The 21,968-nt window shown below is 41.4% G+C and overlaps 2 protein-coding genes across 3 annotated transcripts; one reads left to right on the top strand and one right to left on the bottom strand.

Annotated features, from left to right (window-relative positions):
• Positions 1-962: 962 nt before the first annotated feature.
• ints13 (integrator complex subunit 13) lies at positions 963-8,378 on the bottom strand. 2 transcript variants are annotated; one of them, XM_046378992.1, is made up of 18 exons: positions 8,048-8,378; positions 7,096-7,346; positions 6,853-6,927; positions 6,437-6,639; positions 5,951-6,031; positions 5,616-5,706; positions 5,342-5,470; positions 4,955-4,978; positions 3,866-3,950; positions 3,589-3,681; positions 3,300-3,389; positions 3,010-3,188; positions 2,762-2,926; positions 2,328-2,482; positions 1,978-2,208; positions 1,747-1,877; positions 1,342-1,477; positions 963-1,224 (listed from the first exon to the last, which is right to left on the bottom strand). In XM_046378992.1, the coding sequence occupies exons 1-18, from the start codon at positions 8,049-8,051 to the stop codon at positions 1,188-1,190; spliced, it is 2,160 nt and encodes a 719-aa protein (XP_046234948.1). In that variant the 5' UTR covers positions 8,052-8,378; the 3' UTR covers positions 963-1,187. The 2 variants fall into 2 exon arrangements, with proteins under 2 accessions (XP_046234948.1, XP_046234949.1); XM_046378993.1 differs by lacking the exon at positions 4,955-4,978 and having other exon boundaries at positions 8,048-8,278.
• Positions 8,379-8,838: 460 nt separating this feature from the next.
• On the top strand, positions 8,839-21,864 carry ano6 (anoctamin 6). Its single transcript, XM_046378977.1, has 20 exons — positions 8,839-9,146; positions 12,020-12,090; positions 12,912-13,040; positions 15,130-15,195; positions 15,274-15,561; positions 15,684-15,797; positions 16,029-16,144; positions 16,275-16,409; positions 16,595-16,700; positions 16,989-17,049; positions 17,238-17,383; positions 17,516-17,593; positions 17,956-18,184; positions 18,270-18,439; positions 18,519-18,616; positions 18,816-18,946; positions 19,158-19,363; positions 19,479-19,678; positions 19,986-20,091; positions 20,205-21,864. Exons 1-20 carry the CDS (start codon positions 9,053-9,055, stop codon positions 20,436-20,438), a joined length of 2,778 nt encoding a protein of 925 aa, XP_046234933.1. The 5' UTR covers positions 8,839-9,052; the 3' UTR covers positions 20,439-21,864.
• Positions 21,865-21,968: the final 104 nt, after the last annotated feature.

Below are 21,968 nucleotides of genomic sequence, written 5' to 3'. Positions count from 1 at the left end.
ATGGTGAGGCAGACTCTCTTTCCCTGGAAATAAGGTTGATAGATGGGCCTCCCAGCCGGTGCCATGTTGAGCAAATACAAAGCAAGAGGCTGGCAATGAGATCAGCAAATGGATCAGTCAGCCCAGAGTTCTTTATCACTAATGTTGGACCAGTGACCTACCGACAGGACTGCTTCTCCACTGCTTCTGCTCCCATATTCGATGGATCTACCCCAACTGGCCACACTACACTGACTCCAAGTTTGGTCACAAACGCTTCTCTTAGTCCCACCTCGAATAGCGGTGTCTTTGCATCTCTGTCACTGACACCTCACAACAGATGAACAACTATCAATGGATGGCAGGCATGTTCACAGCCCTCCTCGTTGTCTGCCTTCTCATCCTGATAGTCCTCCTCGTAGCTGTAGTCTGCAAAGGTTGTGGAAGGTCAAGTACATTTGCCATTAGGCCTGCAAGCAGGATGCTCTCAATTCAGAGAAGGGATCTGAGAGCCGTAAGACCAAGGAGGCCTCCGCTATTCCAACCTGAAGTACCTCCACCACCACCGAGACTGTGGACCGACCTTTCACAAGCCGATGAGGGACTATCAGCATGTGAGCAAGGAAGGAAAACTCTTTACAAGGTACTGCAACCTCGTCCTATGACTTTTCAAGTATCTAATATAAAAACAAATAGAACAAAATCCCCTGAATGATTTGTAAAGGGTAGCAACAAAACCTCACACTTCCTGTTAGACAGCAGAAAATATGATTCAGATTTATGACAAAAATTTTCAACATGGGTGTACAATGTTAGCCTTAGCATTTTTCTTTGTTTTCAGGCAACTGTCTGTCAATCCTTTGAGAATGTATTATTAGTTGTTTTGACTTAGATACATTTTTAAAAACAGAACATCAACAGTAAACAGTAAACTCACTCAAATGCAGTTTTTTGATTCAATATACAAAAATCAACAGCAAAACTCTCTATTAACAACTTTTATTGTGTTACACAATATGTGAACAGCATATCTACAAAATCATGGGTAAAAAAAAAAAAAAAAATTGAAATTCTTCATTTCCTCAGTTCACTGTCTGTTTCATTTGATTTCCTTGTTTTGGGAGTATAAGGTGACACCCAAGTCTATAAAACACTGTGGTCCAAAATCTCTTCCTCAGCAGAGGTGACACAAAGGATCGGTGAAAACATCATCTGGAGGCCTTGCCGTTTTCATGAACGTCCATCCTGGGAGAGGGAAAAATGTCATGTTCAATGCATAGTACATTAATTTTCTGAATTGAGAGCTGAGAGGAATGTTGCACCCATAAAGTGACAGGTGTTTGATATTTCACAGTGACACACCCATTTTCCTCTTTGAGATGCTGGTACAACTCAAACTTGTTGTTGACGGAGCTCACTCTTCCGACAAACTCTTGGTGTTTCCTGGAATTGGCTACAGTGATGCGGTTGGTCCACATGCTGAGAAGTGAGACAGGACCTGCAAGTAAAAATAAACGTGCACCCAGTAGGGCCCAAGTGAGGTCATCAGGTGCTGGAATACTCAAGTATAGATAATTTAGAGTTCTTTTCCGCGACTTTTTGAAGCGCTGACAAAATTATGATATAAACGTCACTTATGAGGGAACCTACAATCAGTGACTGATGTCCAAGCATTTTAAAAAATGGCTGCAAAACATAACAGAGTTATGGCTGAACAGAGACAGTGGCTTCTCCATAACTGCTCCATGACTTTACAGGATCTGGTACCTTTTGCTCTCTCAGGAGGCTGAACCTCCTCTATGGATAGACGTGGCTTCTTGTTGAGGGGCTCTGGAGAGTCTGGGGAATCCTTGATCACTTCTGATTCCTGATCTTCTTTATCCAGCAAGCCTTTTAGTCTTGAGGTTAAAAACAAAGATGTTGTTGCAGTGTGTAGTTTAGCGAGCACAGAGCCATTTAATTTAGCCAGCAGTATCAGGCAGTCCAAGTACTACTAACCTCTCTGACTCCTGCCAGCTTTTGTCATCTGTGTCCTTGCTGCTGTTTTTCTCTGTTCTGTCTTCCCTCTCCTCCCTCTTTCTCCCCCTCTTCTTCCTCTCCTCCTCCTCGGGAGGTTTGCTACGGCAGGCGATGATACAGTCCAGCACCCGCTGGTGTCTGTCCGTGTCTCCGGCGTGAGTTTTCACTAATGTTTCTAGCTCGTTCCACATGATGCGATACTGTTCATCTCTGTGCATAACAACAATGCAAAAACATTAGTGATTCTGTTGACTACACTTTCAGAAATTGTGGCATTTATGCTCCTGTAAACAAAAAATAGGAGATGGCGAAAGTTTTTGAATAAATACCTCTTGGGGCCTTTGCCTCTAGATCCCACGGTGGAAATAGGGAGAGGGTCATTCTTCCTCTCCATGTCTACCAGGTTGTAAACGGTCTTCTGGCAGGTCAGAAGGTCCTCCTCAGACAATGTCTCTTTCACTATTAGATTAGCCAAAGGGACCACCTAGTGGAGGGAAACAGGAAGACACACAGATGCGGGGTTAAGCTCAAGGGTGATAATGTGGGCCAACATGGAGGCATGGGAATGTGGAAAACAGCCCACTCCAAATTCCTGAGAAACACTCAGTGATAATCTTTTACATGCATATGTTATCATCAGCAAACATCAAACTAAATACTTTGGAAGCTTTTTGGAAACTCATATGACAGAAATCTTTGGCAGGAGTGAAAATCCAGTGAGTGTAAATCCAGAAGATCTAGAGTATCTGTGCATGCCGCTCACTGCCTGCATGTTGAAGATGGTGGTCTGGGAGATTATCATTGGCCAGTATCGAGTGTGACGTTCCAGCTGAGCTTTGGCCCTCTCAACTGGTAGCTTCCCCGACGGATCATGGGAAGACTCTGACATAGGCATGAGCCGGTTCTCCCTCATAAATTCACCAAAGTCCTGAATCAGTCAAAAAACAGTGAAGTTACTATTTGAAGATTAGTGACGTATTCTGCAGGACAAATGGTGTGAACTGAACGTACAGTTATGCGGTAGTCTGTCACTCGACCTCCGCAACCCTCGCTGATGGAGGGTGGGTCCTCCAGGGTGGAGCGGTTGCTGTTGAGCACATGCAGGAAGATCTCGCCTCCATGGCTGCTGAGCATGTGGCTGATGACCTTTGACCCCGACTTCCTCGGCTGCTCCAGCAGCACCGATCGACCTATGGTCAGTCAGGAAGTGGTCAATCAACAAACAATTAGTCTGCAGATCGGTTCAGGGCAAGGAAACTGGACAAAGTGCAAATAAACCCAGAGGGTTTTTTTCAGCTTACCGTTTAGGAGAAAGTTGGTCAAACATGATGAGGGACGACTGTTTACGTCTGTGGGGGAGATGCGATAAGCTCCCGTACAGTAATGCAGTTCTGAGGCGGAACCGAAAAAACAAATAGAAACGGATCAGACCTCTCAGTTCAGAGGCAAGTTAGTCAATGCTGCCATCAGACTATTTTAGGAGTATATTTGCAACAAATTAAAATAAAATTGCTGCTACTTTTTTTTCTCTGAATGGTGCTTAAAGCTTAAAACCCTTCAAACTGACGAATAGAAACTGACTCTGCTCACCTACGCTGTTGGTTCGTGGAGTGCACCACTTCAATGTGATCGTCTCTTTGAGTCCATTTTCGCGAGTGCTGGTTCCAGCCATATGCAAATCTCCTGCTCAACACAAAAATGACACGGTGCTTGTAATGTAAACAACAAACGCTACTTTGAGCACAATTATTTTAGTTTACAGAACAAAGTTTGAGAATTTTCCTCAGAAAATGTTTGTATTTGGAGCTCCTAACAGTACTTCTTATAAAAGACAAAAAAATTCATTTTGATTAACTTCAGTACCCACCGCTTTTAAAGAACTCCAGGTGAGCGTCTCTGTGATGCAGGAGCTCAACATCATAATTGGCTGATGTGTTGGCGTGCTGCTCTTCCTGTCCATTCCCGGAGACAATAACAAATACAGCTCAGTACACAGTCAGCTCTTAAAATGTTCAAAGTAACACACAAACAGACAGGCACAAACACTTATTGACACTGCTGATTTCATGTTCCAAAGGGTAAACCATAATGGAAAAAGCAAATGAAAAAGATTCGCTCTCTGGGTGACTTAAGTTTTTCTTCGATTCACATTAAAGACTAGCGCTGAATGCAAATGTGTTTAGATTCAGACTGAGCCTACATTTGTTTGACACTAATCATGGGCTCCGAATCTTTCAAGACTAGTTTTATATAGTTTGAGTCCAAAAATTGGACCTGGAAACAACTGATTTAAAAATTTACTTTTTAATTGCAAGCTTTGAACTTGCCAACTTTCTATACTTGTAAAAATAGCAGTTTTAGAACAGCTAAAGGTGGGAATTTTCTTTTTTTTTTCTTTTTTTTTTTTTTTAAATAGTTATCCAGACAGCAACAATAGACCACATCAAGACACTAAATGGAGAATGAGTGGGAACTGATGGGGGAAACAGAGACCAGGGGAAAGTTTGGACACTTTCATAAGGTTTAAACACCTGACAGACACTTACAGTATTTAATAACTTAGAAAAGGCAACGCTGGTCACAGAAGTTTGGACATAAAATGATCAAGCACTACCTCACAACAGCCAAACCATAATTGATTTCCCCTACCAACTTCATTTATTTTAAAACAAGTGGCAAGTTAATGCAGTCATTATATAAGTTTGTTTTTTTAAGTTTATTTCTGGTGTGCAAACTTTCACAGCAGACCCCAGACTCTGCAGGCCCTGGGTGACCAACGTGAGACCAGAGTTGCCTGTCCTGTACTGGAGCCTCACCAGCAAATCTGTAGACCAACTGTCACATCAAAATAAATGTAAGTCTGGCAGCAGTAGAGCTTAAAACATAAACTGCAAATTGCGTGGTGTAAACTCTCACCCTTCCTCACTTTTCATGTGTGTGTGATAAGAGTACTAACCTGGTCGCAAACATTTAATGTGGGCTAGCAAAACAGAAAATACAGCATGAAACCAGCAGCAGATTCACAGTCATATCAACATGCAGATGAGATTTTAAAAAAAAAAGAAAAAAAAAAGATGAGTGACTGTAAAGTTGCATGAGTAATTATAGGTGAGGAAGGGCTCACACATTAAGATAAAGCAGGCAAAAAAAAATGTGAAGGCTGTGCGAGAAAATAAAAAAAGACAAAGCAATCTATCAGGTAAAAAGTGGGGATGCTTCACTGCAATATAGACATGACAACATTTCTGTACTAGTGAAAGAAAAGATATATTTAAAAGTTTATGTGAGTTTTAACTTTGGTGAGGAATGTACAAAGCAAGATGAAGGGCAAGTGGCCCCTTACCTTCATGGGGATGTTTGTTATGGTGGTGGAGGCCAAGTCAAAGTGCTGCTGGACCAGAATGTTGAGCTTGGTGGCCAGGTGCCGCCCTGCACGAACACTGTGAACCTCGCTGGTGAGCAGAGGGGAGATCTGAAACAGGAGACAAAGACGCAGTGAGAACTGACAACATTTTCACACAACCTCAGGCACTCATTTCTCTGATTTATTCCCTTTGTCTTTATGACCAAACAGAATGAAATCTACGTTGGTTGTTTTCTTTCTCGCTATCACCCACCTCTTTCTTTGGCCGGTCAGACACCAGCGTGTCCTCACCCTGTGGGTAGATGTGAACTAGAACCAGCTCACACTGCTGGATGGCCATCAGCCTAAAACACACAACACTGAGTTAGAGCTGTGAACACGAATCTATGAATCATGTATCACCTTCTGAAGAGTGGAGACTAGCTGCAAAAACACCTGGTGGTTTATGCCATGTTGCACATGTTTGAGATTCTACTATGACATGATTATTAATTAGAAATTATTATGCATTTTAGCCCATTTCAGCTACATTAAAAATCACTTTAACAAGTGAGTGACACATTTCTTCACATAATATTTGATACTGACCTGTCTGAGCCTGCGGCCAGCTTGTTTTGTTCTAAAATGGTTTCCTGGATGCAGTCTTCCAACATGCGCACATGAGTATCACTGCATGATAAAACACAGAGAGATCACTGCATCAGCAAAGTCTTAAATGGTCTAACGCACACCAAGCGCTTCCCTTCTACATATCACATCGAGACTAAATGAACCCCATAATCCAAGCCAACAGTTCCTTCATTATTATTGTATATTTTGTTTAGTTGTGTATTTACATGATCCCAAATGTTCGCTAAATGTTCAAACCCAGAGAAATCTGTAATTTAATCAACGTGAACAGTGCATTTTACATTTACAGTTGTTATATAGTAAAGTGTTTAGAATATTTCTGATCAACTATATAAATATGGGAGGGAAACAAAATGTCTAAAATATGCAGATACTGATTTTAGTAGAATCTTTTTCATGGCTTCTGCTGGCCGCTGTGTATATCACTTTAATGACAGTGTTTACCTTTTAGCATTGGTAAGACAGATGATACGTCCCCTATTGACAACTCTATCAGCTGTGTCCATCAGAGCGGTGCGCCTCTCATGCTGCAACTCTGTGATCTTGCATAAGGACTCCACTGCAGCAACCAACCCATGCAGGATGCTGCAACACTCAGGATCCTCACGTGGGTTGGGTGGCCCAACAGCTGCCAGAGCTGACATGAGCTGCAAGACAGCAGGAGAAACTGCATAATCATATTACAAATCTCATTCTGAAGAGGACTTCTGCAAAAATGTGGTCACTGATGTTTATGAGAAATGTGGCAAATTGCAGCTACTAAAAATACAGATTTATCATGCAGTGGTAGTCACTGTGAGACCTCCTGTGCACAATCATAAAGGCGTAAAAGTTATACTTGTTACTCAGCAGCAGATTACCTCATGAATGCTCTGGTCTTCATGCCTCCAGCTGTTCAGGATGTGAAACTCTGAGTCACTCACAATGTAATTAATCTGTAAAATATAGCGGTGGTGGAAACTGTTAACGGTAGTGTTGAAATCATTGGTGCACTATACTGATTAAAACTAAAGTACATGCTTATACCTTCCCCTCTGTAAGCACCGGAGGTAAAACATTTAAATCTGAGTTAAAAACAAACAAAAAAAAAACAGGATGCTAACCAGCTTGTCCCTTGGAAAAATATCATAGAGGATCCGGCAATACTCCATGGAGCACTCCACAGCGCACGTCCACAGGGACTTGGACACGGGGGCCAAAGGAATGACCCCTTGAGCTCGGCTCTTTGTCAGCACGTCACACTCCACCTGCTGGCGACTTGACTCTGCCATGTAGGGACAGTGGTCCACCACAAAGACCGTCTTGTGAGACACCGAGAACATCTTTGATTTGATAATCTGCAGTGTGCATTGATCTGTAAGGGTAACAGAAAAATGCACGAAAGTTAAGCTTCGGCTAAACTTGTCTTGCAGCAAGTTTTCATACTCAAATCGTCATTCCTCAAAATACTGGTATCTATAATGTCATTAAAGATTTCTCTAAATCAATTTTAATTAGTCGAGATGTAATTTCTACATGTGAAAATATATTTGTAAATGTCAAAATTGTTTAGAAGATACCTTGAATCAACATTTTACATTTTGACATGTGGGAAGGTCTTTTCCACCAGTGAAAACGAAATCGCTACAAGCCAGTCCTGAAGATTAAATGTAAAGAGCCTGCCATAGTAACCTATACGGTAATAATACTGTTACGATACGTTATTAGGGCCAGGTCCGTTGATATATATAACCTGCTATGTTCAATGTTAAGTCAACTGGAGAAATCCTGGTCAGGGGAACGAAACTGCCCAAACCGACTGAAAACCGTGGCTGCTCTGATCAGGTCAAGTTTTGATTAACAGACCGACTAGCTGATCAGCACACAAGAAAGTTAATCGGTCTCAGGATTTTTTTAATTAACGACATCTATTAACTCCAAATTGATGGGAAGCTGGCACACAAGTTACTTGCTAAATGACCATGACACTGACCACAACTTTAGCCTTTAAGCTAACACTAGCCGGAATAATTTGTTTGCCGATTCACGTTTACTATGAGCAACATAAGCACTTACCCATTGTGGCATTTGTATGTTACTAAGATTGATGTTTTCTATTTAATCCACTTCGAAACGATCATCACACTGCTATCTTTACACACTTGGATTGACTAGCGCACACAATAAACTTCACCGTTACAAGCTAGCATGTTTGTTATTAGCGGAAATACCCTCCAGTAACGTCCCGCCACCCTTTTCCTTCCCCTAGTTGCAGCGCCTCAATATTAAATCGTTCCTCGCATCAGTGGTGACGCTCCGTAAGTTATTCAGCCACAGAGCGACCCCTGCGCAAACTCAACGAAAAACAATATGTTTCACTTGCTATTCAGCAGCAGACTGAATATGGAAGATATTTCGTTATCATAGAAATGTATTCTGTCCACCTGAAATGATCAAATATTTGCCGGAGGGGAACAAACCTAACGGTTAAAACGAACTTTTTTACACACATTGCGTCCCGCCCTGCTCTTCTTCACTGCTGAGGAAATGCTGGCTTCGCCTCTGGCAAAAATGTTATCATTACTGGCAGACAGAAGACACATGTGCGATTACGAAAATGTAGTTGAAGTTACAACCCAACATTATGTTGACACTAACTGAATGGCAGACATCTCAAAAGTAGACTATGCGGTTCGTTAAAGAGAAAGCCTCACAGCTGTAAACACATAAACAGGGCTACTACAGTAATTTTCCTGCACACTCTTAGATGGCACATTATGTTTGTGTGTTCACTAGAATGCAGTCAAGTAACTTTTGAAGACAGTGGGCGCTATTCAAAAACATCAACACCCTCCTTCTCCTCCTCCTCCTCCTCCGCCGACCCCACCCGTTTTGATTTCCATTCTCTCAAGTCATAACTTGAACCAAATTTTGTGCGGCTGAATCAATGTTGAGAAAAAGAGCGAGAATACGCGGAGGACGGAGCTGCACCTCAAAGCTACTTTAATGTACGGTCGGCTGTCGGACAAACAGCAAAGTTTTTTGCTTTCGGTGATGTGATTGGAACTCCTGACAAGTACAATGAGCGGCAACGACATCTTGGAGATGGACTCCATGTCCGAGACCGAGGAGATGGAGGGTGATAACGACCAGGGCATGATAGACGAGGAAGTCGGTAAGAGGACAATCTTTGTATGTCGCAAGAGCTCTGTTGCGTTGTGGTGCATGTCGCGGAGGTTCATGGACACGGTCTGGACTGAAGGCCACCTATCTGAGATACTGTACATCTAATACATGAAATAATGTTGTGTCAGATAGGCCATGTTCATCTCCGGAAAAGCTTCACCACTCCTTCACCACTAACGTTACTTTATAGCTTGAATAATGTCACTTTCATGGGTGTTACATTTACTTGCCATACCTGCGTTTGCTTCTGTAAAATTTAAGTAGGCCCTCAGTTTTTAGATTCTTGCACTTCGATCATTTTTATTTTCTGCAAGTTGAAGTATGAAAATTCTGTACTTTTCACTTTCATGGTATAAATATGAAATTTAGTTGCCACATGCAAATACTTAGTCAACTTAAAACACTGCTTGTTAAAACACTGCTCTGTTTGAAATGAATAGTTCAGGATTACCCTACTGTACACAAAATCAGTATTCTTCTATAAAAGTAAATGTTCCAAAACCTCAGCCATGAGTACAGGTGTTCAGATCATGCACGTGGCCTGTGTGGGGGTGTGGTGCAGATCCTCTTTTACCAGGGCACAAGCTCAAAACGCCATCTGCAATGTAAAAGAATGTCGGTAACACATACTGGGCAATGATGTGTTTGAAAGTAACCATCAGCAAAGCTAGAGGTCCTGTTTATTTTCTGTCTAGTGTGGCTTCTGAAAGGCAACAACTTTGTAGTCTTGCCCTGATCACATCTCTTCGCACTGTTTTGTTTCTTGCATTTCTTACATTCCTGACACTCCAAAGTGAAACCAGCACTTTAGAATAGAGTATATGAAGCTACAGTGCAGTGTCTGTAACAGTATCTGTGCAGCTGTCAGCTCACACGCTGCTATTTTATGATAAAGATTTCCACCTGTAAGCTGCTTTGTGTCACTTTGTCCACAGTGATATACTGTTCAGTTATGTTCTTTCATCCACAGCTCACCGACAGACGGCCTTTTAGGTTAACTTTAATAGTTCAAAAGGCTCTGACCGTATGGAAATGACCTGTGCATTTCACACTGGGTCGCAAAGACCACAGCAAAGTGCACTCTGCTTACTGGAGACCATATTCACTTGTAATGAATTATTAAAATTCTCACTTTGTTGCAGCCTGTGATTCTAGGATAGCAACAGAAAATCACAGAAGTCCAGTCCTGTAGAAAAATACTTTTGTAGTCTGTTTCAGCTGGATAATGCGCATAATGCACACTGGTGATACAGGAAGTCTGACCTGTAAACATGACAGTTTTCCGTGCTCGTCTCAGCACACATCTGACAAGGTTACTGCAGATCATGTTAGAAAGAGAGACTGGTTTCGGGTGTAATGTCTTTCCCAGTAGCTGACTCTGTTCTTACCTAATAGCTTCAGTGTTTGAGGCAGATAATAGTTTCCAGTCAGCTGGTGAGAGGGACACTGCGGCTGGCTTCAACTTGAAGAATTAAGTGTTTAAATGTTTGTCCTGATGTCAAATAAAAATGTGCACCACGTTTGTGTGTCATGCTGCACAAGTTTAAAAAAGTCCGGTGTGACACAGCGGTTTCTGTTCAAAAATGATGGGATTTTTATTCTGTTCGTTTGGTTTGCTTTTACTGTTTTGTGTGTTGTTATGGAGTATGCTCTCTAGAGGGGAAGTGAGCACTGGATGGGTGGGTTGTGTCAAGAAGTGGGCATAGACTCAGCATGCTTTTCAGAGGAATCATACCCTCTGACTCACCGGAGGTCACACATTTTATTTGTTTTACACACCAAAATGGAGACCGTACAAAGTAAAAATTTGAGTTCTAGAAAATGACTTTCAGTCCACAGTAAAACAACTAAAACACGCAGCAAGTGGAAATGTACTTTTTTCCTTTTTCTTTACGCTCCAGTCTGTCATGAGGTCATTACCACCTAATATGATGTTACATCAGTGATACAGCTTACTTACTGAGATTGTAGGCCTATAATTACATCACTGTGAAATATAGATGAACAGTTCACCCGCTAATAATAATGTTTTTGCATCTAGCCTTGTTTGCACTACATTTTGCGAGTCGGATATTAAAATGTCCGACTGTTAGATTCTAGTGGGTTATTAATAGACCTTTATAGGTATAACAGTAGCCTAAAGCAAAGTCATGAAGGATCAACAGTTAATTTGTTAGTGATTCACCAGCAATGCACTAACAGACTTTGTAGCATAACAACATTTTAGACTGTCAGAGTGGCCGAGGACTTTGTCAAAGGAAAGTCTTATTTACAGATGAGTGATTCCACAGTTCGGTTTCCCAGGGTGTTACTATGGCCAGTGTTTTGAAAACAACATCTGTCTTCAGTTAGTTTTTCCGAGCTCTTCTTTATATGGAAAGACTGCACTGTATCTTTTGTCATCTGTTTTGTTAAAGAAGACATTTATGATACAACTGTGACAACTGAAACGGTGAATACGGCAGCTATTTTTGTTTCTCTGGTTCTGATGTGGTCACTGGTGTGAATGCAGATTCCTAATATAGGGGGAAAACACCGCAGCAGGTGCTTATTGGTTTTGGAGCTGCTCCGATGAGAACCAGTGAACTAGAACTTGCACAGTCAGCAGCACCTTCACTGGAAAAAGATGATAAAACATCTCCATGCTAGCAGCCCCGTTAAGCTCCTGCTTAGGCAGTGCAGGCTGGGAGCTAAATTAACATCATCAATCTGCATCCACATCAACATGCTAATATGCTGGCAGCGACAGAGCAGATAGCCTGTTCATGTACCAGTGAGGCTCAGGTAAATATTCATCCACTTTCCTGTTTCTGTGATGATTATTAACAAGTTGCATTCTCATTTTTGATCTGTTTTTCACAGTTTACCCACAGGAGTTTTTACCAACGTATCAAAGTATTAAAGAAGGAGCAACGGTAGCCAAAACCCATCTGGTAAGTCAACACAGTAATGTTGGTATGACTTAAAGTAGCAGCGCATCAGTTCAGTGGACTCAGTGTATATGAGGTGGGGACTGACTGTTCTGATTAGATTACCGTCCTGTCCAGCTGCAGGAGGATACATTACGTGTATCTTTCATATATGACCCACATACACTAACCTCAGGGCCACAGGAGCAGATTTTGAAGCTAAGCATCTGATTTCTTTTAAAAGTGACTGGTGATTTTTTTTAACATCCACATTTAGCTGTTGCTCAGTTTGTCTCTTTCTGCCCTTTCACTTGTAAGTGCGGTTAAATCATTGTACAGTGGTTTGTTCCGCGTGCACAGACCCTGCATAATACGTCCAAAGAGGACTTTCTACTACCTCAAACCATGAAAGACCATTCAAAAATAGAGCAGTCCTCTCATCAGTCTGACTTCTGTGGCAGGTGATTCCGAATTGTTGAATGAGTGCTCTACATTTTCTTAAGCTTTTCTTAAGGCAGAATTATTCAGCTAAGCTAACAGAAGGCAGATATTGAAGTCACTGGATCATCTGGTCATTCATACTGACTGATTGTGTTGAGACAAAGAGAGAGAGAGAGAGAGAGAGATGAAGGGCGGGTGTCATAATGTTTGTTGACTCTTCCCACTTACCATGCATGACAACAGTGGTTAAATAGGCTGGTTCAGGTCAGCGTTTCACAGGCTCTCTGCACAGCCTCCCCACACATCGTCTCTCCTCTCTGTGCATCATGTACGACATTATGGAGGAAGAGGTTTACGAGTATCAGGCAGCGGAGTTCTCTGGTGAGCTTTGTTTTTGCCCCCAGGCAGAGTTTAACGACAAACCGGACTCCTTGTTCTTCAATGATGGCGTGAGGAGGATCGACTTCATCCTGGTCTACGAGGATGAAGACAAGAAGGAGTTCGAGAAGAGGCACACCTTCCAGCGGCGCAAGGTAGGTCTGCATCTGTGCAAGTTGAAATGTTTAACGTTTTTTCAGGTTGTGTCTTCAGCGAAGTGAATCACATTATACAACAGAGTCAGATGGGAACGGAAACGGTACTTTTAAGAAAACATATGGTTAAATATGATACGCCTCATATGTTTTGTTACACATACCAATCGTACTCTTGCCTGTTTGTAAAGGGAGTTTTTGTTTGCAGCCAGATCACAGTGTATGATTTTAAATTAATTCCCTGCACCCAGTGTGTGTTCATCTCTGTGTGTACAATAATTCTTTAACCTTACACTGTCTGGGAAAGGGACCAACCAAGCGTACATTGTGTTTCCTTTGTATTTCACATTCATTAAACATTTGCACTGTGGGTTGTTGAGGAACAGCTGCCAGCTAAGTTCCGTGAGGGAAGTTTTGGAAATGAAGAGCGTTAGACCTTCATTTACACCACCAAGGATATTTTTACAGATTAAATCTGAATGTCTGTGCAGGGTTAGGGTTAGACTATAGAGTCCAAATTAAGAACACCGAGACATGAACTGACATACCAAGTTGTGTGGTCTGTTGCCGGTGGTTACCGTTGTCTTTCACAATACGTTTACAGGGAGGGATGTGCAATATCATGCTTGAAAATACTGTAGCACCACATACCTCAGAGAGCGTTACCTGCACTGTTGCAATTTTAATCCCCAAGTGGATCTGAATTGGAGACTGTGTCCTGTGAAGGCTTAAATCACACACGATCAGTTGGTAAATGGTAAAAGTTGCAAAATGGCAACAACTGTCTAAAAGTTAGGTCTTTAATCGGTGTAAGAAACATATATTTTTCTGCAGAAGGGTGCAGGCAGAAAATAAGGCCTGCAACTCACAGAAGCACAGCCAACAACCAGTTTTAGTTCCCAGGAAAAGGCTGGCTGGTAGAGCTGTTACAAGCTAGAGCTCATGAAGGTCTTCACCACAGATCCACAGGGACTGAGGCAACTTCTCATTCATAACCATCCCAGAGCAAAGTAAACCCAGTCAGCGATGAGGAGCACAACAGTCTGTACCAGGCACTCCCTTCACCTTGTTTTTCCAGAGCCAAGTGTGGGTAAAACAGAAGTTGTGAAACCTTTTTGCAGCAGTGCTTTGCCTGCTGGAAGGGCGTGGTTCACATCAGATATTGTTAGCCAAATTGCTAGGTGGAAATTAGGCTAAATTTGACTTTTATTATGTTTGTTGAAATTTTCATACACTGACAGTATTTTCCTGTGTGTCACTTGACTAAAACAAACTATAAAGGTATTTGACTTTTGTCCTGTCAACAGTCCCTAAAAGGTATTTCTTTGAATATGGCTGACATAAACAGGGTTAAGACATCATATTCAAGTTGTCATTCATTCAGGTCATGAGGATGATCTCAATTAAAAAAACTCATCAGAAAGTTTAAGAGCAGTTGGTACAAGAACATTTTATAGTTGTATTCATTCTACTTATTATTTGTCATTCAATTGTAGTTTCATACTCTTTGATTCTAGTTCAGTGCTTTTGCCAGGAGGCTTTTGGCTTGGAGACAGCTTTGTAATAGTTGCAGCGCCATATTTAATGACATGCCACAAACACAAACCTGCTCAGACTTGTTCCCAATGTTGTCATTCTTTGCCACTATATGCAGTCTAAATAATGTCATGGAGCGAGTCCAGATACCGTACGCAAGCTGTGAGTGAGCTGTCAACTCTTTTCTTTAGAAATAATCTTGAAATATAAAAAAAAATATTGACAAAATTGAATCTCGTATTCTGCAGATTCAGAATCTTTATATTGAGCTGTATGAAGAAAACTGAGTTGACTGAAAGGTTGTCACGGTGATAATGTAGAGACAAAATAGACACATTCTGACAGTCTTGGACGTGTGTGATGCTGTCTCCTTTCAAGTCATGTAAACATATTTACATTAAACACTTCTATGCACTCTCAGTATTTACACTACAGGTTTGGCAGATTAGACGTGCAGGTAATGTTGGTACAGGAATGGAATCATATTGGCCAGGGTGAGGGGCATTAAAACCAGAAGCTCGTTGAAACTCTTTTTCTGCGTTCTTCTTTGCAGAGGCGGCGAGAGTATTTTGAGGCCAGCCTGATGAAGATGGGAATGGAACTGGAGGCAACGCAGTCTGTAAGTCGACTGCACTGCTTGGAATGTTTCTCTTTCTCTATTTCATACTTTAAAACAGTGCTTGTTTGTGTTCTGCAGGTAATTGATGACAAACTGATGTTTGTGAAAGTCCACATGCCGTGGGACGTGCTGTGCACCTACGCTGAGGTCCTGCACATCAAGCTTCCCATCCAGCCCAACGACCTCTCGTCCCGCCCCTCCCCGTGGCGCTTTTTCTCCTGCATCACCAAGCACTTCTACCCCAACGAGGAGCTGATCACCAAAGAGACCGAGTACTTCACCGCCCCCTTCGAGAAAGACCGGCTGGAGTTCTTCCACATCAGGGACAAAGAGGCCTTCTTCACTCCGTCCATGAGGAGCAGGATGGTAAGTTGTCTCATGTTGTTGCAGTCCACAAGTTTTTTCAATATTTCATTTTTATTTCCAAGCATGAGGTTAATGTGATGGAGCTGCTGTAAATATCACACCTCTTCTTCTTCTTCCTCCAGGCATACTACATCCTTAGTCGTGCCCCGTATGAAATACGAGGGAGCACAAAGAAGTTTGGCATCACCAAACTGCTGGATGGTGGAGTGTACAAAGCTGCCTATCCTCTCCATGATGTAAATGATGTTATTTAACACTTCCTTTATGTGAAATGTGCAAACAGGATGTTCAGTCTCTCACTGAACTCCTTTTGTAAATGTCTGTGTTTAGCAAATCTAGTTTTGTGTCTCGTTTAGTTTCTTTAGTTTTGTAACTGTCATATGTGGCATGTTGTTATGATATTAGTGAACTAAAAATGGACAGAAAGTTTCATTTGTTTGGAATATTTTCCTGTTGGCTTTTTTCAGTGCAGGTTCAATGTAAAGTCCACAGAAGAGGGCTGCCCTAATGAGAGGCTTCTGCTCTACGAGGAATGGGCTCATCCCAAAAGCTTCTACAAGATGCAACCGCTTGACCTCATAAGGTGACCACAATCTTTTATGTTCCCATAAAAAAAAAAAGAATTTAAAGTACACCTAACTGAAAGATAAAGTTCGTAAGTGATTAGTATAGACACAGTTGTTATTTATTTAAAAAATTTTTTTCCTCCACAGGAAGTACTATGGGGAAAAGATTGGCATTTACTTCGCCTGGTTGGGGTTCTACACAATCATGCTCGCTCTGGCTGCTGTGGTGGGGCTGGGTTGTTTCATTTATGGGTACAAGACTCAAGACACCAGCACCTGGAGGTAGGTTCCTTAAAATGTCCCCCCAGAGATTTTGAATAATGAACTTGGAGATTATTCAGTATCAGTAAAGTATATCATATACCACAAATCCTCATTATACCTTCTTTGACCCTGCTGTTCATCTTAGCTCATTTTTGTAGATTTCCTTGTCTAGTAATCTCTGTTCTGTGTTTGAAATCCTGCAGCAAAGAGGTGTGCGACCCTGAAATTGGAGGAAAAATCATCATGTGTCCACAGTGTGACAGAGAATGCAAATACTGGAGGCTGAACAGCACCTGTGAGGCTTCAAAAGTGAGTTTTATTCTGTCACTTGCTAAAACAGTGCTTCCTGTTAAACAGGTTCTTTTTCATTATAGAAGTTAATTTTTGACCTTCATCTCTTCCCATTGCGTTGAAAACAGTTCTTACTGCGCCAGCACACAACACCGTTACAGCATTTCCATATTTAAATGTTTGTGGCTGCATTTATTCAAAGTGGCATAGCAAGGGATTTGTTTTGAACTCATTTGCATGTAGGCAGAATACAGATGTGACGGTCTTGACTGCTGTGCTTCTGTTTTTTTTCTCTCCATCTTGTAGAAACTTTGTATATTTGATAACTTTGGGACCCTGGTGTTTGCAGTTTTTATGTCAATCTGGGGTGAGTTTTTATTTAATTTATTTATTTATTTATTTTACAGTTTCAACAATATGTCACTATGCAATTTAGAGTACATAATTGTATAAGAAGATGCAGACAATAATATGTAGTACATATTGTTCTCTTCTTTCTCATTTTTGTCCTGCTTGTGTTTTTTTTTCCTGCTGCTGTTGATTTCCCGGCTGTAGTAACTTTGTTCCTGGAGTTTTGGAAGCGCTACCAGGCAGAGCTGGAGTACGAGTGGGACACTGTGGAGTTTCTGGAGCAGGAAGAGCCACCTCGCCCGGAATATGAAGCCAAGTGCATCTACGAGAGGAAAAATCCTGTCACGGGGGTAAATCACACACACATGCACACAAAATGATTGTGATTGTGACTATTTAGACATCATTTTCCTAAAAAGAGTTTACATTTTGCCATCTTGTTGTTAAAGTTCAGTATTTATTGATGTTTGTTTGTGATTTAGGTAAAAGAAAAAGTGCCCTATACCGCCTGTGGACGATGTGTTCGGGTGTCGATAGGAATTGGGACAGTTTTATTCTGGGTAATGTAAATAAAGCCATATTTATTTCAGTTTATTTTTACCCAATCTATAATTTGCTATTTTTTTTGTTAATAAATCAGTAATTTGGTAATAGTTCCAGGGAAAATGCAAATTTCTTTGAATGAAAATATCAATTTAAACTCATGTCAGTATTCATTGGTTACTCATTTACTGCTGGAAACTTAATTCTCCATATATACTGAACTGTGTGATTGAATGGAGACAAATTAAATATTTCCACATGTAGCTGATATGATGTACACTGATTTAAATACTCACACATTGCTTTAAATTATTTAATGGAAGTGCACTTTTTCCAAAAGAATATACATTAATCTCTTCACCTGTAATTTGTCCTTTAGATTCTGTTGATCCTGGCTTCCATTGTGGCCATCACTGTCTATCGCCTGGCCGCATTTTTTGCCTTCTCAGCCAGACTCAGAGCTCAGGACCTGAAGGAGCTCGAACCCTTAAAGGAGTATGTGACGCCTCAGATGGCCACCTCTGTTACAGCTTCTCTCATCAGCTTTGTTGTAATTATGATCCTCAATGTACTCTATGAGCGGGTCGCCATCTGGATCACTAACTTTGGTAAGTTTGAGTGGTACTTCTGCCCAGTATAAACCTTTTGTGTGGTTTAATATGTAATCCTTTCTTAACCGATGCACAATAACAGAGCTTCCGCGAACCAAGACGGACTACGAGAACAGTTTGACCCTGAAGATGTTCCTCTTTCAATTCGTCAACTATTACTCCTCCTGTTTCTACATCGCCTTCGCCAAAGGGAAAGCGGTTGGCTTTCCTGGAGATCCTGTTTATTTACTGGGAAAGTACCGGAATGAGGAGGTACGGTTTGTCCATCCAGCTCTCACGTTTAGCTTATATACTTGCTTATTCTTGACTGTTGCTTTGTGTGTTGTTGCAGTGTGATCCTGGTGGTTGTCTGATTGAGCTGACAACTCAGCTCTCCATCATCATGGGTGGGAAAGCCATCTGGAACAACATCCAAGAGGTCTTGCTACCGTAAGAAGTCAAAAATAATAAAAAAAAATAATACAAGTAATACAATTAGGCAACACCATGGCAGCTCATAGATGCAGCATGTCCTCTGTGACTTTGCTGCTTACAACGGGTATCGAGGCTAATAAGTAATCATACATCAGCTCTCCATCATCATACTGAGTCACTGTTACCGTACATGATATTTTTCACCGCTCGGCAGGTGGGTGAAAAATCTGATCTTCCGCCACTGCACCAGTGCAGCCTCAGAGAAAGTGATTCCTCGCTGGGAACAGGACTACCGGCTCCAGCCTGTGTCAAAACTGGGACTGTTCTATGAGTATCTTGAGATGGGTAAGAGGAAAGAAGTCGCCTTCTGTCTGTCTGCTACACTTAACATTTAGCTATATGTTCTTTACTCATCTCTTTACCAGCAAAGACATTCTGTATGTTTTAAAGGTGCAACCTGATTCAGTAAGCTAGTTTGAAACCAGCTGTCAAGTAACAAAGAAGCCATGAAGGAAGTAATCAATGGTCTTTCTTTTGTGCATGTTGTGTCTGACAGTCATCCAGTTTGGCTTTGTGACCCTGTTTGTGGCCTCCTTCCCTCTGGCTCCGGTCCTGGCTCTGGTCAACAACCTGTTTGAGATTCGGGTTGATGCTTGGAAAATCACCACTCAGTTTCGGCGTGTTGTGCCAGAGAAGGCCCAGGACATTGGGGCGTGGCAGCCTATTCTTCAAGGCGTCGCTATATTGGCCGTGGCAACAAATGTAAGATACTGTTTACGCTGAGCTATTAGTTTATATGCAAAATTGCTACTTTTGTGAAGCATAAAGTTTAGGCTCTTCTTCTCTACATTTGCTTGACGTTTTGGTGTCTTCGCAGGCCATGATCATTGCTTTTACATCAGACATGATTCCAAGGTTGGTCTACTACTGGTCTTTCTCTGTGTACCCATATGGAGAGCACTCAACCCACACCATGCAGGGCTACATCAACAGCTCGCTTTCTATATTCAGCACCAGCGACTTCTCCAACTACAGCATGCCCCTGGGCCAACCTTCCAACATCACCACCACCTGCAGGTAATTTATTGGCTACCTGCATTCATTATCAATAATGAATTCACCAAGTATATGTACAACAATTTGGAAGAGACAAAACTCTTCACAGTAGTTTCACAGTTGTATGTTGCATTTGAGTAGAGGCACTCTACTGATGGATAAGCGGCATAGAAAATGGATGGATTGAAAAATGGCTGAAGATAATTGTTTGATAGAAATGTGTGCACAAGATATAAATACACTAAAGAATTACAATAAAAAATTATAGAGCCATCATTGTTTGTGTTCTAAAGGAAACCATTAAAAACTCTTCTTTTTTTTTTTTTAGGTATCGTGACTTTCGGTTTCCTCCCGGACATCCTAGGCAGTATGAGTACAATATGTACTACTGGCATGTGATCGCTGCCAAAATGGCTTTTATAATTGTTGTGGAGGTGGGTGCACTCAGGAAATCTTCCTGACGCTAAAACAATTATTATGGAAATATGAATTGTTAAAACATATTCATGGAGGTGTCTTCTTTTTCTCTCTCTTCTTCTCTGCACAGCACATTGTTTACCTTACCAAGTTCATCCTGTCCTACGTGATCCCAGATGTGCCATACGCTGTCAAAGAACAGATCAAGCGAGAGAAGTACTTGACCCAAGTTATCCTCCATGAGACCAACCTCAAGCTGGTGAGCAAACGTTTGAAACCAGCCAACGACACCGACGCTGACGCTGACTCCGACGCCGTTAAAGACACAAAGGTGGACCTGGCAATGGAGGAGCTCGATTTCTAACAACAGATTGAAATGCATGGAAGCAGAGATCAGATGTTCATCCCTGATTCTGTATGTACATGAGTAACCAGTTTTTAGCTGCACCTGCACACCGCCTTGTGAACTAGTGACAGAATGAATACCTGAAACAAGGTATGGACTTTTGTTAAGGAAAATGTGTGGCAACCAGAAAGAAAGAAGATCTCAAGTCTCGGAACAAAGCTGTTGGACAAAGAAAGGAGAAGCCGCTGTTTAGTGTTCACCCCTGCTTGATGTCCTCACATGATGGTTTCCTCCTGTGTGTTTGATTTACGCCAGACTAATGAGTCTAAAGGCAAAAAGAACAGTGCATCTGTCCTCTAACACCTCTCCGAGTGTCTTTTTCTTTTTTTTCTAGTGAAGCTAAAAGTGACAAATCAGTGCCTCACACAATGAAGCTTCACACTGAAGAACACTGTCCATGTGCTGGATTAAGCATGGAAAAACCACCAAAACGATCCAAACATATTATTTTTTCCATGGCTTTTAACTGTAACCCGTGGCCTTCCTTACATATGTAACGTAGCTGCTGCTGGGTGACTGTTTTACTTTACTGCTGTCATGAAATATCAGTATTATTATATATGAAAGTTCAACCACTTTTAAAGCAATGTTGACGAGCGTTTTTTATTTCCTCTTCCGTCTCTGTCACTAGAGCTAAAGACCTGTAGTGATGCATCAAACAGCTCACAATGTTACACAAGTGATGAGATACCAGGAGTTAGAATAGACATGGACTAACCCAAAGCCTATAAATATACTGACTGACTAAAAACACCTTAATATATAATATATAATGCTTTTTACTTCTGTACAGCGTTAAATGCCTCTGAGGAAAATGAATTTATTTGACAATGTAAATCTGAAGCTGATGCCATGTAAAAGTTTGACACACACAAGTTTACAAACCGCAAGAATGATCTGAAACTGGACATTCTTTCATATTGGCACCAAAATGTATGCTTTAGCCCATTTGTTTAAATGAAAGAATCGCAGCCAAAGCGGTTTAGCTGAAGTGCACTCTGTCTCTGTTTTTAATGCATGTGCTCACATTCAATGGACTGTTTTGCACTTTAGGAGTTCTGTTCCTGTGCCTTGACCACTACCCTGCACAACATTTTGATTGCATGTTATATCCTGTGATACAGACAGTACAGTATCTTCTGCAACCTTCTCCTGTGTCATTCCTGAAATCTTTGATCTATACCTCTGTCGTATTATTGCCTCGCCATGCGATGTTGTACTATAAACCACTATGTATGTAAAACAGTATCATGTACCAGCAACATCCGATGATGTGTATCTGTCTTGTCGTATTGTTTTGTATGAAATTGTTTTATATGAAAAAAATCTCTCCTGTGCTTCAAAGTCTTTAAAGAATTTGAACATTAAAAAAGCTTTCCACCAATGTATGTTTGTTGTCTGAAGTGAGCGCTGTTGCACCTGCAATTAAGCACAATGGTGATATCGCAGTGTACTGACAATACCTGTACTACGCTTAACAAGTTTTCT

This window comes from Scatophagus argus, chromosome 22, assembly GCF_020382885.2.
Source record: "Scatophagus argus isolate fScaArg1 chromosome 22, fScaArg1.pri, whole genome shotgun sequence".
NCBI lineage: Eukaryota > Metazoa > Chordata > Actinopteri > Scatophagidae > Scatophagus > Scatophagus argus.
Note: the sequence above shows the minus strand (reverse complement) of the source record. Positions and strands in the feature narration are given on the sequence as shown.